This window comes from Triticum urartu, chromosome 7, assembly GCF_003073215.2.
Source record: "Triticum urartu cultivar G1812 chromosome 7, Tu2.1, whole genome shotgun sequence".
Taxonomy (NCBI): Eukaryota; Viridiplantae; Streptophyta; class Magnoliopsida; order Poales; family Poaceae; genus Triticum; species Triticum urartu.
In genome coordinates this window covers 65275988-65291750 of record NC_053028.1, presented here as the reverse complement: position 1 = coordinate 65291750, position 15763 = coordinate 65275988, and the positions used below count along the sequence as shown (strand labels likewise).

At 47.0% G+C, this 15763-nt stretch overlaps 1 protein-coding gene across 1 annotated transcript; it reads right to left on the bottom strand.

Annotated features, from left to right (window-relative positions):
- Nucleotides 1–211: 211 nt before the first annotated feature.
- On the bottom strand, nucleotides 212–1544 carry LOC125524255. Its single transcript, XM_048689332.1, has 2 exons — nucleotides 948–1544; nucleotides 212–734 (listed from the first exon to the last, which is right to left on the bottom strand). The coding sequence occupies exons 1-2, from the start codon at nucleotides 1031–1033 to the stop codon at nucleotides 377–379; spliced, it is 444 nt and encodes a 147-aa protein (XP_048545289.1). The 5' UTR covers nucleotides 1034–1544; the 3' UTR covers nucleotides 212–376.
- Between the last annotated feature and the right edge of the window lie 14219 nt (nucleotides 1545–15763).

Genomic DNA, 15763 nt, shown 5'->3' with positions numbered 1-15763 from the left:
TTTATACACATTTTTTCTCAAGAATTTTTCATATATAACATGTCATATTTTTAGTTAGTGTCTGACAGATAAATATTTTGAAGAGTATTTTAATCTATCAGAAAAAAGAAAAATTAAACAGGAAAAGGATGTATATATCTAGAGTCATATGTCCACGTTCAACAGATTCAGATAGAATATCAGGGGGAGATGAGCAAAAAAGCCATGTGTATCGTTTGTGCCTGACTCGGACGAATGTGACGTAAAAAATTAGGAATAGATGATACTATTAATCAATAAATATCTATACCTACTAATAAAGCACAACTATTCTCTTTGTCTCCCAAGGTTGTGCCAACTATTTTGGTTACCTCCCAAAATTTGAAGTTTGTGCCAACTATTGTATGTCCGTACATGATCTGATGCGCACGTACATGATGAGTTGATGGACTGCACGAGATGCTTTTTCTTGTGATTGCTTCTCTAGCTCAGCCAGCGGATTAAGGAGGTTGAAGTCCTTCTGCAACAGCTGCTCGGAGTCCCAACAAGACAAATATGTTAAATCCATGGCAAACAGCACGGAAGCAGGAGCATCATGCCGCAGGATAGTGTCCACCACACGTATGTATGTGCTCTCATTTATATCCTCGGGTTTATATCCTCTGGTTTCTCCAGGTAAGCACAGCCTTTGAGGGGAAACTACCGAAGAAGAGAAACTTGCCATGAGAGATGACATCCCAATAGACATTGTTGAACTGCTTTTCAAAAGTCAGGATGAGAGATCATGGATAACTAAGGCTTCTGCTGAAGATTGACACTACTTTTCAGCAGAAGCATTTGAAATCACGCTACTTTTCAACAGAAGCCTTTGGAATCAGATAGTTCTAGAATTTTGTAGCAGGCTAACAGACAAATAGAGATGGAGGGAGAGGGAGGACCGGAGGAGAGATGCTGTCCGGAGGGCTTGCCTGGGGCTGGATGTGGTCACAGGGCGACGACGAGCCATGGAGGGGGCACGCTGGAGGGAGCAGCTTAGGTTCTCGCCATCTTCCATGCTTGCTCTCCCTCATCCTTCCTCGTTTTCTTCCAGGAGCACGGCGGAGCAACCATGGCGCTGCCTCGCAGAACTACGACGCCTTGTGCCGCCGACGCTCGCCTGGATCCGGACGCCGCCGTCGTTCTGCGCGTCCAGCCCATCCGCCGCCGCCCTGTGCAGACCTCATTCGATCGGATCCGATTGGATCGAGCCGGAGAGCCGCCTGCCGCCCCACACGCTCGTTGACCCGCCTCGATCCAGAGATAGGAGTAGGCGTGCCGGCGGGGTCGGCGGTGGCGGCGGTGGCGGCGCGCGGCGGCGGCCGGCCGCGCGCGGTGAGGTGGGGCGGGGCATACCAGGAGGTGGCGGCGGGCTGGAGCTGGGATCGGGAGGCACGGTTATGCGGCGTTGACCGCCTGAACACCCCACGCATGGGCCGCCACAGCTGCATCCGGCCCAGACGCAGAAGATGCATGCCAGATGGGCTGAAGCCCAGGCGCGGAAGACGCAAGATTGAATTACGAGACAGAAATTTAGTACCATCTCGTGTATATGTTTTCAATTTAAATTGAAAGCGTAAATTCACAGAAAGAAGCGGATTGTGACGGTGAACCCACGGAGTCAATCCGTTGTTTATATTATTATTATATTATATATATATATATATATATATATATATATATATTAGGAAGGGATGGATAGGGATAGAAAATTAGGGAAAGATAAATATATAAACTATTTAAGCGGGACGAAACCAATATATAGATTAGCACTGCGTCGACGCGCTCCCACTCCCCTGCACGTCTATATTAGCCTTGCCATATCGCCAATCCACGCCAACTCCCCGATCTACTCCAGCCAACACCTCCGTGATCGAATCCAATCTAAGAAGCGAAACGCGGAGCGGAGCAGAGCAGAGCACAAGATCGGAGCAGACAGAACAGGGGAGATCCATCCATCCATGGAAGCGTCCAAGTTCGGCTTTGGGCCTGACGCGCCACCGGCGTCCAAGTTCGACCCCACCAAGTAAACAATCTCCCATGCATGTATATCTCTTTCAGCTCGTGGCTGTCGACGAAGTCTCTGAATTTAGCCATCATAGAGCGGTTGAGGTGGCTGTTATTCTTTTCACTCGCGCGGAGGATCATGTTGAAGTCGCCCATGACCACCCAAGGCCCCGGACAGTAGGCCCTTCTCGAGTAGAGGTCAAGGAGGAATTGTGATTTTAGCTCATCTCCTTGTGGGGCATAGACGACCGTGAGCCACCACGACGTGCCATCCTTCAAGTGCACCATGCCTGTTATGAAGTTAGCGTCAAAGTAGAACCTGTCTAAGGACAGGACCGTGCTGTCCCAAGCAACTAGAATGCCACCACGCGTGTCGTCCGCCGGCAAGTAAGCATGGCCGTCAAAGGACGGACCCAAACATTCTATTACTGTAAAATGATCAACAACATCCAATTTAGTCTCATGGAAACACACCAACTTGACTCTAACCGAAGTCACAAAACACTTCACCGCCTACCTTTTCGTGAGGCTGTTAAGGAAAAAAACACGAAGTGTAAATTGTGAAGCGCGCGCAATCCGGCGCCTTAAATTTGTAGCTTTTGATAGCGTTTTTCAGCACGCGCTCGACACTTTTTTACGCGCGCACTGTTTTACAGATTCTGTTGGTCCCAAAAAACCTGGATTTTAGCGTGCGGCCCAGTTTTTGGGCGCTTGTTGGAGATGCTTTTAGATGACTAGCTGTAGCTTAGTTTGTGTTAGAGACAGACCAAAAGCAGTGCATGGTATTTTCCTGGCGAAGCTTAATACCCATACATTTCCAGTGCTACACTGAGGATTTTGTTGCTCACCCACAGTTGACATTCTGCCGAACAGTTGGTGGAATGCATCACGAAAGACGGGGAGGGATTGTGGAGTCCGACTTCAGTCCGAGCGCGGGAATGGCATGTTTCCAGTCCGATTTCGTGGGGGAAGCGCGTCGACGCGTTCTGCCGCCCCGTCTATATATACTCCTAGTAGCTAGCTTGCCGCAAATCGTCCTCCATCCATCCATCTATCGACGGGACCAAGAAACTAGACCTACCTAGCTGACTCCTCCGTCGATCGATCCATCCATGGAAGCGTCCAAGTTCGGCTTCGGGCCCGACGCGCCGCCGGCGTTCAAGTTTGACCCCACCGACAACGACATCGTCGCCTACTACCTCCTCCCGCGCGCGCTCCGCCTGCCCAACCCGTACGCGCACGCCATCATCGAGGACGACCCCGGGAGCGTCCCGCCGTGGGAGCTCCTCCGGAAGCACAGCAGCGGCGACGGCAAGATGGACCACGCCTTCTTCTTCGGCCCCCGCACGGATCCGTCGAAGAACGGCGGCCGCAAGAACCGCACCATCAAGGGCGCCGGCGTGTGGCAGGGGCAGAAAGGGAAGGAGCACACCGTCACCCTGCTCCACCCCGCCGGCGGCGAGCTGGACGTCACGTACAAGCGGTACGACCTCACCTTCTACCGCACCAAGGGCGGGGCCAGCACGGGGTACATCATGCACGAGTACGAGATCATAAGGCCGCCGCTCCCCGGCACGGTGCTCAGCCGCGTCAAGATCAACAAGCACCCCAAGAAGGTAAAGGCTGCCGCCGGCGAGCAGCCGGGCACGAGCTACCAGTACGAGATGCCGAGCGACAGCAAGGGATCCAGTTTCAGTGGAGCACAAGCTGGTGCTCTCTGTGGTGGCACCGGCAGTGGCATGGCAGATTCCGGCTGCTATTACACTCCTCTCAAGTATCCGTTCCGGGAAGACTACCGCCTCCCAGTCACAGATCAGCCTGGCGCGAATTACAATGCCGGGGCGATGAAGAGCGACAGCCAGGGACTCATATTCTCTGGCGGCGGCATGGTGGAGACGGACGGCGCGTACAACACCAACAATTACGGCCATTACCAAGAGGTTGCCCCATGGCCCTGTCAGCTGGGCCAGAGCTACAACCACAGCCAGTACTTGGCTGGAGATGCCGCCGTGATGCCCTCCCACGGCGAGGGGTTCAGCGTCCAGCAACCAGCCGGTGCTCTCTCTTGCGACGCTGAAAATACCGCCCTGATGTGCTCCGGCGGCAAGCAACAAGCCGGATTCACCGGCGCTCAAGCTGATGCTTTCTCTGGCGGCGGCATGGTGGAGACGGACGGCGCCTACGGTGACCCGGTGAGATGCCGCCGTGATGCTCGACGGTGTCATACGAACTGAGAGTGCCGGCACAACTATTTCGCTCTGCGATGGCGGGGAGGAGAACGGTGCCGAGATCGACGACGACGTCTTGTTCGGCGACCACGACGGCGACTTCAATTGTGAGCAGAGCAACGATGAGATGTACGACATCTTGTTCGGCCACAATGACGGCCACATCAATCGTGAACAGAGTTGATTTCAGCTTAATGCTTATTGTTTGGACTTTGGACTACCTACCTGTGTGATTTCATTCTGAATTCTTAGATACCTGAAGTCTGTTTTAGTTACTCCAGAGTTCTAACATCCATGATATTCATTTTCCTGGTATGTCAAACAATCAGCCAAACAGAATGACTCCATCAGCATCGAACAGATACGCTTAGCCAATGCTTTTGAGTTCGGACTAGGTATGATTCACTTTATAGGTCTCATACTTGTGCTTTTAACACTTTTGATTTGGTTGCTGTCTGAATGTGAGTTCAGAGTTAAGTTGCAGCATGCCATTCACTTTCGGGTATGCCTACAGGTCCGCGAATCGTTTTCTGTTGCACTCCATAGCTATTCCGTCCCCTCCGGTAGTTCGTATCTACACTTTCAGTACCAAGCTTTGTTGCAAAATGTCGTGTTGTCAAATATTTTGTCATCTCTTCACTGAAGTTTTGCAGTATTTCTTGTTGCAAAGATTGATATCATGAAGAAGTCGTTTCTGAGAAATTTCCTTGTAGTTCTTAGTGATAAGAGTTAATACTTTGTAGTAACACCGGTGATGCGGCCACTGATCCATAGTGAATTAGTAGAAGCAATACTTATAGGATGGGATAGAGTACAGAGTACACATTTTTAGAGCACACTAAGCATTTTATTTTTAATAGTTTAAAAAAAATTATGGGTGTGTCTTGGGCTCACCTAGATGTTACATAAGGGCATCTTCAACATGGACCCTCAAACCACCCGTAACCATTCGGACCACGTGGTCCGGACATGTTTTACCATTCAACGCGGGCCTTTCCGCAGATCGGTCCGGACGTCATTTTTTTCGCAAACTGGAGACAAGCTAACGGGCTTTGTGGACGTCCGGCCTGCTGCCAAGCCCGTATCCTTTCCCGCCATGGCCCATCAAAAAACCATCCCGCACCTGTGTCCTTTCCCGCCCAAAGCCAACTGCCCACATTCACGCCACTCTAGAATGGACACACCGCATTGACGACGGCCCACGGGAGCCGGCATTGAAGTGACTCGCCGGCCTAGACTCAACTTGCGCCGCGTCCCGGTCTCCACGCCTTTTCAATGCCGGAGAGACGTTTACTAGACATGACATGACGGATATCTACCACGCCAGTTCAATGTCAGGCCTTTTGCCTGTCGTCATTAAACAGGCTTCTGACCAAGGAACCAACTCCGTCGCCCGCACATTGACACATCCGGACGCCTCGCCACACCGGAAACTGCAATTTCAGGGTGGCCACACCCGGCTCACAACTTATCCGCTCCACATCCTCCTCCCATGCACTACATCCGAGCGGTAGCGCTTTGTGACAGAGTCTGTCAACGGAGCAGAAGCACGAGGTTGCCGCCCTTGTGGCCGCATGGTAGAGCCGCCGTGCCAGCTAGATCGAGGCCGGCATGCAGGCCAGCTCGCCCGAGGTTTCCGACGATGATGACCCCACGATGGAGACGGTCTTTGACGACACCGTGCTGGAACCCATGCCTATGCATGTTGGCATCACCATGGAGCAGACACGCTTCACCTTCCCCTTAGCAGAGGACCAGCCTATGTCGGCTCCTATGTCGGCGTTCCGGCAGAACCCGTTGGTGGAGGGCCAAATCAACGGTAAGCGCGCGAGCAAGGAACCCATGGCTGCCATGGCCGCGAAGAACCCCAACTTCGTCGCCGAGCAGTATGTCATCTACGAGGATGCTCACGCTGAAGCCGCCGCTCGCTCCGCACAGCCCGGGCAGCCGGACGCGGACACTGACGCGACATTGGTTGCAGGCGATCGCGGACCAGAACACCGCCAGCTGCATGTCCTATGTGCCGCTAATGAATTTTCAGGACCTATGGGTGGGAGATGTGAGCCTAGGCCCCTCCATTTCCATCGTGCACCTCACATCCACCGCCAACGGACAGGCCGCGAACTCCTCCGAGGATGAGTAGGGTATGGGAGGTGGCAGGGCATTGTGTCCCAATTGGGTCAGTCCGTCTCCCATGTTCTACTCTTCCTCGCCGGAGACCGCACCTTCACTTCACAGGTCTTGTTGTCGTCACTCATGGAGACGATAGATGGAGGACGCGGTCCCCGGAAGGAAACAGCAAGGACTTGGATGATGGATGCTGCCATATTCTATATTTAGGTCTGCAACCCCTTTTTTTAAATGAAAATTGTATGAAATCCAGCTGGTTTCCATGAATTTTGTCCGGTTTGTTCAAATCTTGTTTGAAATATATGCGGATAGCGTTGGATGGCCGGCTCTCACAACCATGTCCGCAGACTGGTCCCCCATGTCCATTACGGACCCTAACTATGTCTTATCTAGGTATGACATTAGTGCCATCTAATTTTAGAACAAGCCCACCTCCCACATGCATTTTTTTAAACAAGTAAGTTAACCATGTTCATTTATCAAGCCTTTGTTTTCTTAAAAAAACTTTGTCTGTTGGTTGTTGGTTTGCTCCGTGACATCATTTATCAAGTCTATTCGACCAACGCCATTTGGGTCGGGCTTTAGTGGGTTGGCTTGTTTTGAAGGTTCTTACTTCGGGGGCTCCCGTTTAGGTTTACATATGACATGATTCTTACCAAAAGGACAAAATCATGGGTTTATTATGCGTGGAGGGGGAAACAAATATGATGCTATACTAAAAAGCATTGAAGAGAGGTTAATTCATAAGCAGGGAGTTGTGAGTGACACTATAATGCATAATTTGACATGTCCCAAGAGTCAGGAGCCTAGTTTTTACCATACACCTCTGCATCACAAGCTTCTTGCATTTGATGAAAGTAATGGTTTTAATGTGGTAGAATATTTTAGCATTTTTTTATGAGATTAGTGGTTGTAATGTCGCAACGTGTGTAGGAATGTCTTACTTTGCCAGTCGCTGTTGACTGCCTTTGAGGTGTGTAATGTAAAGTTGTGGTTGACTATGCTTCAGTTATACTAATTGGATAATGAAGTACTAGCTAATTTCTTTTAGAATGAATTGTTGCATATTGAATTCTTAAACCAAAACATAAAAAGGCTACTCCAACAAACTATGTTTTTATTCCTAATGTGCATTCTTATGAAGAGTACTAAAATAGCCATCGGTGTGTTTGGTACCTAATTTTGAGTGCATGGTCCATGATATTTTTATTGCATAATTCAGAAATGTCTTTTTAGTGAATGACACACTTACGGACAACAATTTCAGACTCGAATATATTAGATTCACAAAAGTTCATTAAAGGTGATTAGGGCACCGCCATTCTTATTAGTTTTCAGAGGTCTTAGTGATGATTTTGTAAAGCATATATACAAATAATATTCAGTTGAAAATTGTATTTTAACCACATATTAATTATCAAATATGCGTACAGAGTGGAAGAAAATATATTAGTAAAAGAAGTGAACTTTAACGCAACAACTAAGTTGTTGTTTATTTTGCCTTCTGTATTTTGTGCAATCATTTTTTATAACAAAAATTTATAATATACATGACTAAACTGTATAGGACTCGGTATGTATTGGATATAGAAGTAATGCGCTGGTTCTTTTGTTAAGCTATACTAAACTTGTTGCTAAAGTTGGAGACTCTAAGTGTGATTGCTATTTATACAAAACTTTTATATTTCTTATCACGTTATGACTATACATTTCTATTACATATTTAGTATAAATGAAAACATAATAATATTTATAGAGATGTAATTTATAGTATTATTTGTTATGCAAATGTTATGTATGTCATTGAAATTACAATCGCATTGTGATACATATAATTTGTACCTTGTTAAAAAAAGGGGGGGATGTGACAGTTCTATCATGTTCCGAGATATGTACTCTTAACAATATAGTGAAATTTAATAACTTAAATGCATTCCTTTTTTACAAAAAAACACATATAATTTATTTCACTTTAATTTTTGACAAGTGCATGAATTGCATAGCACATCAGTAGATATTTCTATGTGTTTGTGTATGTGTATGTTCATGTATATTTGGATATTGTTAAATATCTTGGTACAACTCTATAAAACGTATCAAATATCTTAATAGCGGCATATAGTGTGCGATTAAGGAAGCATATTTATAGAAACTTCTAGAGTATAAATTGAACCATTTGCATGATTTCTTATCTAGATTTTACATGATCAAATGTTCCTTACAAATAACTAGACCATGATGGTGCGCTTTGCCGTGCCCACCCATATTTTATGGAATAATTGATCAACTTTAAGAAACATGTATTAATATTTAGAATTGAAAATACATATAAGATATGGTAATTTTTTTGAGTTACATTGTTTGAAATTGTCCCATGTTATGTGAACAAACTTCGAAGTGTAAATGACTTTGCGTTGTTGCAGAGTTAGAGATTTGATTTCAACACATTGTATGGAGTACAAATTCATTGCTTAAGACTCAAAGCATCCAAGATTTTTTTTTTGCAAAAATAAAATAAAATGAAAATGTTAATGTTAGAATAATAGACTGCGATAAAAGGCTATGGATTAGGCATGTCCATCTTGATATCACGGTGGCGAAGTCAGCGAAGTCCTGAACAAGGAGCGCGAGCTTGATATCAGGGTGAAGTCCTTCACGGAGCTTTTCCTGTCTGCGAGCATCAGTAGAGATATCTTCTTCAGCATAGAGGGACAAGTCAAGTAACTCCCGCTGATAATCATCCATGGTCTTGTTGCCCTGTGTGAGGTTGCGGAACTCTCGCTTCTTCTTGTCCATGATTCCCTGAGGAATGTAGAGGGCACGGAAAGCAGCTTGGAACTCCAGCCAGATAATGGCTGTCCCCACAGGTTGTGTACGCATGTGATTGTCTCACCATTGAGCAGCGGGACCCTTGAGGAAATAGGATGCAAAAGTGACTTAGTTGGCAGGTCAACATTAGTAGACTCCAACTCATAAGCGATGTCGAGCCAGTCAACAACATGAAGGGGTTGTGTTGAACTGCGATAGATATTAGGGTTGAGGCGCATAAATTCTTGCAGAGTTACTGGGGTTAGCTGTTGATTCATATTGGGTCACGAAAACTGAGCCATGAGCCCTTCCATAAAGGTTCGGCTCAAACTGTTGTATCATTCTGACCATATATTCGAGTGGTGGTGGGTTGTTGGCACCACAGCCACGACCACCTGGTCTAAGCATCCTACTAAAATGAACATGGATAGTTTAGCACTGGGCAATTGTGGAGACATGGAATCATTCATGAGGCAACAAGCATAAAGAAAGAAGTGTGATAGATACAACATAGTAGCCAAGCACGACATACATATCCATACATAAAGTCGATTACAAGCCAGAAGTACAAGTTCGAAAAGGGAAATAGTCTAAACCAACTAGGCGGCACGCAGGCACGCGGTGGAGGGATACAACAACGGGACATAGCAATATGCTACATCAATGTCGGGGAAAACCTCTGAGGCCAGGTAGCTGCAGGTGACAATGAAGCAGATGGCCCTCGATATGAGGGGCCTGCACTCCGTGAACACTCTGGTGCAGGACCTGGTCCCGGACTAGAAGAAGAGGTCCACGTGAAGGAGTACTACCTCCAACAGCAGGCCACTCAAGACCTGGTAGCAGCTCTGTCCTGCGCGGGTAAAGGATGTACTCTGGATGTATCCTCGCATTAACTGCTGGAAGCAACTATGCCAGAGCATCGTGGAGACGAGTACGAGTGGCGTACGACTCGACAGCAAGAGCTTGGACAGTGTGATCCAGAGCCTCAAGGTACCGAGTCATAACCTACGGGTCGTAACAATGGCTCACGTAAGGGGTGTAGACAACAGTGTAGTATCCACTCACATCCCCGGCTGGGACATACGGGATGTATCTGAACCCAGTCTCCTCCAAACGGGTGTGCTCTTCATGGAGACGGGTGATAGAAACAAGGGCGACATCATGGACTGGCATCTCAACAATCACTCCAACACCCTGAAAGGTGTGCAACTCAGTGATGGAGATATCATGCCGATCAAAGATAAGAACCACTACACGGTACTACTCCTGGTCAAACTCGCGTTAGTCCTCGTAAATAGTGTGCTAGGGATACCGGTGATATCCCAGCCTGGTCAAGAAGTCGACTAGAATAGCTGGGAACCCAGTCGCATCAACAGCCATAGTTTGGCGCATGATCTGTGTTGCGGGACGCATCTGAAATAAAGAAGTTCAAAGATGTCAAATGACAGTGTGTGCATCATTCAATATTCATTGATAGAAATAATTAATGTTAATCCGGCTCTTTGGGTGGATGTGATCACGAGATCCTAATGTTAAAGTAAAATCTTAACCCGAATATAAGAGAGATCAGAATCCCAGAGTAAAGACGAGGAATAAAAGATCCTAATACCACCGATTTGTTATGTGGGCCCGTAAGCCACAAACAATGTTAGTAAAATAGTTTTTCAAAGACTAGACTCAACTTTGACCAAGAAGTTGGAAAGGGGCTTCCTACAGGCAGTCGGCTCTAATACCAACTTGTGACACCCCCGACTTAATCATGCACTAACCATACACACAAATGCGCATGATAAAGATCAGAGACACACCAGAAGATATCACAACACAATTGTAGACACAAATTTAAACATAAAGCTTTATATTACAAGTCAGGGCCACGAAAGCTCAAATACATAAGTTAACAGAAGCGACAACATTTGAGTATAGCCATAAGATAAACAAGCCTGCCTTAAGAAGGCTAGCAGAACAACAACATCTAGATCAAAAAGGCGAAGGCCTCCTGCGTGGGGCCTCCTTACTACTCCTGGTTGTCGGCGGTCTCCATGTAGTAGTAGGCTCCGTCTGGATAGTAGTAGGCTCCGTCGGGGTAGTAGTAGTTGCCAGGGGGGTCAGCTGGCTCTTGGGCTCCTTCATCTGATCGCAGCAATCGGGTAGAGGGGAAAAGAGGTAGCAAAGCAACCGTGAGTACTCATCCAAAGTACTCGCAACAATTACATCAGATCTGTACTGGATATGCATCAGTATCAAAGGAATGGGGTTATATATTTGGACTATACTGTAGAAATGCCAGAATAGAGGGGAAGGCATAGCCTATCGAAGACTAGCATCTTGCAGCATCTTGCATCATTAGAAGAGTGCAAATTAGCATATTATAAAGTAACAATATATTTAGTAACTCCCAGAGATCCTTCCTCGACTCCCTGAGAGAAAGCAATTCTGGAGCCATCATATCCATTTAGTGTCTCCAGTACCCACTTCTAGTTGTAATAGATCGGGATACAACTCCGAGCGTCCGTTACCATGGACACGGGTATTCGAATAGATATACTTCCCTGTAGGGGTGCACAAACTTACCCAACACGCTCGATTAACTCTGGCCAAACACACTTTTCTAGGTCATGCCCGGCCTTGGCTGATCGACACACTGTAGTCCTACCTAGGCTCAACAGAGAGGCTAGCACGCCGGACTACATCCTAAATGTTAAGGGGTCATGGGCCAATTGTCCTTTGCAATCCTGCACGTTGCGAACATGGCCTAGAGCAGACCCACCCCCTTATACAAGCGCGGGTGGTTACCGTCCAACCGGGCGCGCACTGCTAAACTGCTGACGCCTGAGAGCTTTCGGAAGAATCGTACGACGCCGAGTGTCCATACTTATTCTTGCGTGGTGGTTAGTGCGACAAGGCCAGATGCCTACTCATATGACATATCCAAACCCGTTAGTGTCTTCGGAGCGCGCGGAGACGATTCATGATCCTATCGCCCCGTCTCGTGGAGTTACGGCAAGGGTCAGGCACATCCCTCTCCTGGGGCGGTCTTCCTGCCCAGCCGTGCCACGTAGTTATCTCGCAGGTACCCTCACAGTTAACCCGACTTCAGTAACTCTCATGGGTACCCCTCGAGGTCGACCCGACTTCAACAAGGGACTGAGATAAAGTCAAGGTAACCGTGTGTGCATAACATCAAGGGGGAAACCCGAGGAATCACCCTCGATGGATTCCCACTCGATGTAACTGTCAAGGTGAACTTGGAGGAATCACCCTCAATAGGTTCACAATTGAGGAGCTGCACGAAAGAGGCATCATCATAGGTGGTGAAAGAGGAATCACCCTCGATAACACATAGCCGATTAGCTACGCTACAAAGGTATCATCAAGAGTGAGGTAGGAGGTATCACCCTTGGCACTCGATAGTAGCTCTGCAGAGTCGTACAACTAAAGGGGGATGCCGGTGACGTGTCGGTATCTACTCGTTGATCACATTGATCGAGTCACCGGTAACAAAGCGGGGCAAGAAAGACAAGGGCGAGGGGTCACTGATGGATCACTAACCAACCTATACTAAGCATATAGGATAACAGATAAAGTAACAATAGCAGGTTACAAAAGCAGGCTAAGCATCAGAATAGGAGCTATCGAACAACAGTAGCAAAATCTAATGCAAGCCTGAGAGAGAAAGAGTGAGCGATATAGGAATGATCAAGAGGGTTTTGCTTGCCTGGAAGCTCTGCTGAAAGGGACTGGTCATCAGGAGTGTAGTCGTACTCGGGAGCAGCGTCGGTCTCGGGATCTACCGGAAAGAAGAGGGAGGGGGGACTAATTTTTGTCCGTCCGTACCCTACTTTCTCGTACGTCGTTAGAAGCATAGAAAAATCCTTTCTCTGTTGTGCAAAGATCGAACTCATGACCGGTCGTTGAGTTCAGAACGAGGCATCCAACTGAGCTAACCCATGGATCACAGACATGGGCCATCGGTAGTACTGTTCAATAATGTTATCAGTAGCACCAATACTTATAGATATACGTAGATCTCTCTGACGACCATCGGTCGGGAACTCGGGATAACCATATCGAATCTTCATGATTCATGGGGAAATATATTTGTGTTTGAATGTTTCTCTTATTTAAAGCTCATGTTGCTATGAATTTTGTACAAATTTAGACTTGTTCTCCGCGCTCATTTCTGAAAGCAATTCTAGCTCAGGTTCTTACTTACCTTTCTAACGTTTCTAAGATGTTGTGAGTTTTGTACAGATTTGCCGAAGAGACGGGCGAGGACACCGATCTAGGGAGAGGTGTTGCCGTTTCCCGTGTACTGACTGGAGAAGTCACCTGAGGGTGGGCTGGTTTAGGCGTTGGTGTTGCCACCGCAGGTTTTGCAATGCTCAAGACCAGTGCATCTCACCACATCCAGATCAACAACCTTGCTTCATGATTAGCTAATTCCTCTCAGCTCCAGTTCATTTAAGCGGTTTCTTCTAGAGAAGTGCATGGATGAATTCGGGTATATATGAACCCACTTTGAAAAACACATTTTGCAATGTTAAAAAATTCTGAAAAAAGATGCGCGCGGACATCTCCATATTCTATGTGCGTGCAGAAAGTTTCACAGAAAAATAACTTTTTTGTAGCCTATGCAAAAAAGATAAAATTTTGTGCCGTGAAACGCTATTTAGAAGCAGTAAAATTTGTCTTTTTTACTGAGACAAAACAAAAATAATTTTTTACATAAAACTTTGTGCCATGGACATATCTTTGCCAACATGTATGCATAATTGTTTTTAGAATTTTTGAACATTACAAAACGCGTAAAAAGTACATATTTGAAAAGCGGGTGCAGATGCCCCCGTGTGCAGATCGTCCACTCTCGTTTCTTCTACTTCTAATATGATATCTAATATCTTGTAGCAACTCCAACAGCTCCCTTAAAAAACTTCTCATACAACCATAGTTTTAAATAGCGCGCTAAGCATCTTAGCGGCGGACCTTTTCCAAATGCTATAGCGGAGCTAAAGCGTGCTATTTAAAATGTTTATTCATTTGTTTGGACCAAAGTCTCTATAGCAGGCTATTTAAAACAGTGCATACAACTGGTTTTACGAGATGCCCAGAAAATTTAGGGGAATTTGTGAAAGATCGTGGATGTCGTCTAGGGGGGGGTGAAAGATCGTGGATGTCGCCTAGAGGGGGGTGAATAGGCGATTTAAAATAATTACGGTTTAGGCTTGAACAAATGCGGAATAAACCTAGCGGTTAATTTGTCAAGCACAAAACCTACAACAACTAGGCTCACCTATGTGCACCAACAACTTATGCTAAGCAAGATAGACTACTAGGTGATAGCAAGATATATGATAAGAAACAATATGGCTATCACAAAGTTAAGTGCATAAGTAAAGACCTCGGGTAAGAGATAACCGAGGCACGCGGAGACGACGATGTATCCCGAAGTTCACACCCTTGCGGATGCTAATCTCCGTTTGGAGCGGTGTGGAGGCACAATGCTCCCCAAGAAGCCACTAGGGCCACCGTAATCTCCTCACGCCCTCGCACAATGCAAGATGCCGTGATTCCACTAAGGGACCCTTGAGGGCGGTCACCGAACCCGTACACTTTGGCAACCCTTGGGGGCGGTCACCGGTACCCGTCAAATTGCTCGGGGCGATCTCCACAACCTAATTGGAGACCCCTACGCTTGCCCGGAGCTTTACACCACAATGATTGAGCTCCGAACACCACCAACCGTCCAGGGCGCCAAGGCACCCAAGAGGAACAAGCTCTAGGGTGCCCAAACACCCAAGAGTAATAAGCTTCTCAAACTTCACTTCCACGTATCACCGTGGAGAACTCAAACCAATGCACCAAATGCAATGGCAAGGGCACACGGAGTGCCCAAGTCCTTCTCTCTCAAATCCCACCGAAGCAACTAATGCTAGGGAGGAAAATGAGAGGAAGAACAAGAAGGAGAACACCAAGAACTCCAAGATCTAGATCCAAGGGGTTCCCCTCACAAAGAGGAGAAAGTGATTGGTGGAAACGTGGATCTAGATCTCCCCTCTCTTTTCCCTCAAGAACTAGCAGATCATTGGAGCGGATTAAGTTAGCAGCCGTTCGAAGAAGGTCACAATGCGAAGAACACGAGCTAAAAGGATCGTAGTCATTGGGGTAGAAGACCCCCTTTTATATATATGTGGGGAAAAATCCAACCGTTATGCTCACAGCCCGCACAGAGCGGTACTACCGCTAGGGCGGAAGTACCCCTTTGAAAAACAACAGCGAGGAGGAAAAAGGCCAGAAGAACCGCCGGAGCGGTACTACCGCTTGTCCTCACGGTACTACCGCAAATGGTAGCGGTACTACTGCTTGCGAGCGGTACTAAAAAAATACATCCGGACCTACCACCGCAAGACTTGGGACGAGTTTTTGGTCTGGAGCGGTACTATCGCTGTAGGAGCCGCGGTAGTACTGCTCTGGAACGGTAGTAAAAAATTACATCCGCTCCAATTCGCGGTAGTACCGCTGCAGCCTTTTCAGAACACCAAAACTGCCACAACTTTTGCAAACGGACTCTGAAT